This window comes from Egretta garzetta, unplaced genomic scaffold (assembly GCF_000687185.1).
Source record: "Egretta garzetta isolate BGI_Z169 unplaced genomic scaffold, ASM68718v1 scaffold175, whole genome shotgun sequence".
NCBI lineage: Eukaryota > Metazoa > Chordata > Aves > Pelecaniformes > Ardeidae > Egretta > Egretta garzetta.
The window spans coordinates 2,358,529-2,361,820 of record NW_009259860.1 but is presented as its reverse complement, the minus strand read 5'-3'; the positions used below and the strand labels follow the sequence as shown (position 1 = coordinate 2,361,820).

Sequence of the window (3,292 nt, the reverse complement as noted above, 5' to 3'; positions counted from 1 at the left end):
ATGCCATTTTTCCAGTGGCTTACAGCAGTCAAAGGTGGTTGATCTTCCCGGCAGCAGTGAAGCTCATCCCTAACATAAATATCAAGTTTCTGCAGGGTTAGATAAGAGCTCATCAGAAAATAGAAGACCATCAACAGAAAAAACTTACTTCCTATGCACAAGTGGATGACCACTTCGGGCAGAATTTATTTAGAAAAAGTAAGACTAAGGTAGACTGTACATCTAGTATTGTTTAGAGGAAGATAAAAGTTTGACAGTGGTAGAAATGGTATCTATCTGTGTTGGCGGACGTACAAGTCTTCATTGTGCTGCATTGAATCAGTCCTATTTCAGCAATACATAGTTTCCTATTTTTTCCTACATGAGAAAGTGTTGAGTGCTGCAAAACCCATGTGTATTAATACTTTGCTACACAGGAACCAGCAATCTTCAGGGATTCCCTCAGCTAAGTTGCTACTCTGTTTAATCATATAGTTACCTTTGTCTTCCATCTCAGATTAAATAAATTCATGGTTTATTTTTGAAGCAATGCTTTTGGAATCTCTTGAGGACATTTTTATTTCCTCAGCCTTTGGAAACAGTCTTTTGAATCTGACATTTCTCAGGAATCAGAAGCTTTGCCCCTTGCATTAAAATCAGCGAAGAGCAGCTGAAAAGTCTTCTTCTTTTTCCTAATTAAGGCGACTTGGTTTCATACAAAAGTAGGTGTTCCTCAAAAGAGACTAATGCGACTAAAGCATTTTTTAAAGGTAAAGAGAACAAAGTAAAATTTGATTTAAAGGGTGAAAAATAAAACGGTTTGAACAAGTTATGTTTTGTGTACAGCTGGGCTCATTTGTACATGTTAAGAAGACATAAGATTGAAGAGGAGCTGTTCAAGTAGAGACACAATTGAAGGAAAAAAAAATGGGTTATTTTGCAATCTGGACGCTGTACCTGAAAGAGAGTAACACGCCATGCTAATGCTATTAAACCTTACGGAGCGTATCAGTGGTTTTTTGGCAAAGGGTTTCATTGTGTATGACAGAATCTGTAGAGCTTCGGCCAGACCTGCTGCTCGAGCGAGAGGCCAGTATGCCAGTGCACATTGTTATGAGCCGTGAATGAACTTCGGGGGTTCAAGCCCATTCTTCCTGTCAGGAGTCGTACGTCTCGCGCTCGCCTCTCTGAAACGGCGGTTCCAACCGATTTCCTGCAGGTGTGGGTTAGGTCGCGTTGCACAGAAGCGCGCGGGTATTCTGCCTGCAAAGGAAGCGCTCGCTTCTTGCTCTGCCACGGCTGGACCCACGCTGGAGCACCGGGTTCTCCTCTCCTTTTTCCGGAACGTCAAGCGCTCTTTCTAAATGCATCCTGAACAGGTCTCTCTGCCAAGTTCCATGTGTGATACAACTCCTGATTTTTTCCACCTTTCTTAAAAAAACCCCCACCTATTTCCTGAATATATGTAGGTTCTAGACCAAACTATTCCTTGAACTGTGAAGAAGCGCCTAAGACAGCGTAGATATGAGACGCATTTTTCAGCGTGGGAGGAAGGAACGGTGTTTGTTTAGCTACATGCAGGCAAGAGAATTATTGCATCTAAACTAATGTTTGTGAATCAAGGTAAAAAATGGTACATGTGTTACTTGTTGCAGATAAACTCATCTTACTGGTTCAGCATCTGCTAAGCTGTGAGTGCCAAAACCTATCAGAACTTGCAGTCATGGTGTTGAATCCCTAGGATTCCTTCCGTATTATCCCACAATTTGTATTTCTTCATTAGCTGAGGCCATTTTTCATCATGTTCAATTTTTAACTACTCACCAGACAACAGCAGGGAGAAAGCCCTGTTCACTATTGTATTTTTGATCAGCAAAAAAAAAATGCCACGCTGTTAGTAAAAGAACGGCAACATAATGAAATCTTCCGATTTTGTGCGCCTGGGCAAAGAACAAATTCGATTTGCCACAGGGCATTTAAAATAACTGCATGATGCAGAAGTAGCAAAAGCCCAGCTAAAAGCCAGTCCTACAGAGCAGGACACAAACTGGAAGTGAAGTTTTGAGACTTATCTCAGGGGGTGTAAAATATAATGGAGTTTTTTGTCTCTCGCAGTTAAAACTTGAGTCTGTACCTTGAAGCACACGAGTATCAGCACATACTTCACCACGCATCTTAGAGAACCTTACTCCAAAGTGGGGTATTTTTGCAGTTGTAAGCAACAGGAAACGACTTTGGAATAAAAAGGCACCTTAAGTGCTGTGGCAGTACTTGCAATCACGAAGTCAGTCATGCTGACCTGTAAGCCAAAGCAATTAGCTGTACTTTGAATTCAGTATGAGTGTTTTCCTGAGTGAGGACCAACTGCAGCTCTGTGGTTAATATAAGCCTGATTTTAACGGCATAAATAACTATCTTTAGCGTAATTTTGCTCTTACTGGGGAATTCCGTCCAGAAGAAACACCCCAGTGATTTTTATGTTTTCACAAGTATATACAAATAAACTATGTTTTAATTTAAATTGCTAATAGTGTTTCTCCGCAGATTTTTTGACGTTATGAAATCCGAGACCTTTAGATTCAGAAGTCTGAATTAAAGAAAGGTTAAGACTTCTTTCTGCTTGTTTCCCGTTGTTGCATCCGGATTAAACTGTCACACCAAAGCTGGAGAGGGGGTTACCGGACCCAATACAACCTGGAAAACCCGAGAACAGGTAACGCAGCACAGCTCCCATTAGTGGCAAGACAACAGTACTTGCAAAGGCAGCTGTACAGTGCGGTGCAGTACACGTACATACTGTACGTGGCAGCCCATCAGACCGACGAGTGCTGCACATCCCGTGCTGCAGAAACACGGCACCTTATACAACGCGGAGAGAGTTGTGTAAGCTTGCTAGAGTCTTATATATCCAACCTTCGTGTGTCTTCACTTACACTATTACTTGGGGTCAACTTCGATTACAGTTGAATTATGCAATCCCTTCTATAGACAAGGATAATTGAGTTCTCCAGCGAAGATTTTTTTTTCTCTGTTTGCATATGCACCCGTCCCATGCACTACCCATCAATACATACTATTGTCTCTTTTGGACTACATGTTCTCAAATAACCTGGTCATTTCTGGACAGTGTATTTCCTAAGCTTAACCTGGTCATTTATGGATTATATATTTTCCTAGATAACCTGGTAACCTATGGACATCGTGATACATTTTTCTTCTTCAGATGCAGGTGAACTGATGTGCGGAAACAGACTCCACAATCTGTAAGATTGTAAAGTAGGTATGTTTATTCAGCGCTGGGCAGCACGGGGGG

At 41.6% G+C, this 3,292-nt stretch overlaps 1 protein-coding gene across 1 annotated transcript in view; it reads right to left on the bottom strand.

Moving 5' to 3' along the window:
- Positions 1-1,128, bottom strand: part of PSIP1 (PC4 and SFRS1 interacting protein 1) — a 40,978-nt gene extending 39,850 nt beyond the window's left edge. Inside the window, exon 1 of the mRNA XM_035895580.1 lies at positions 1,051-1,128. Coding sequence (XP_035751473.1) covers positions 1,051-1,128 — 78 coding nt within the window. The remainder of the gene's footprint in view (positions 1-1,050) is intronic.
- Positions 1,129-3,292: the final 2,164 nt, after the last annotated feature.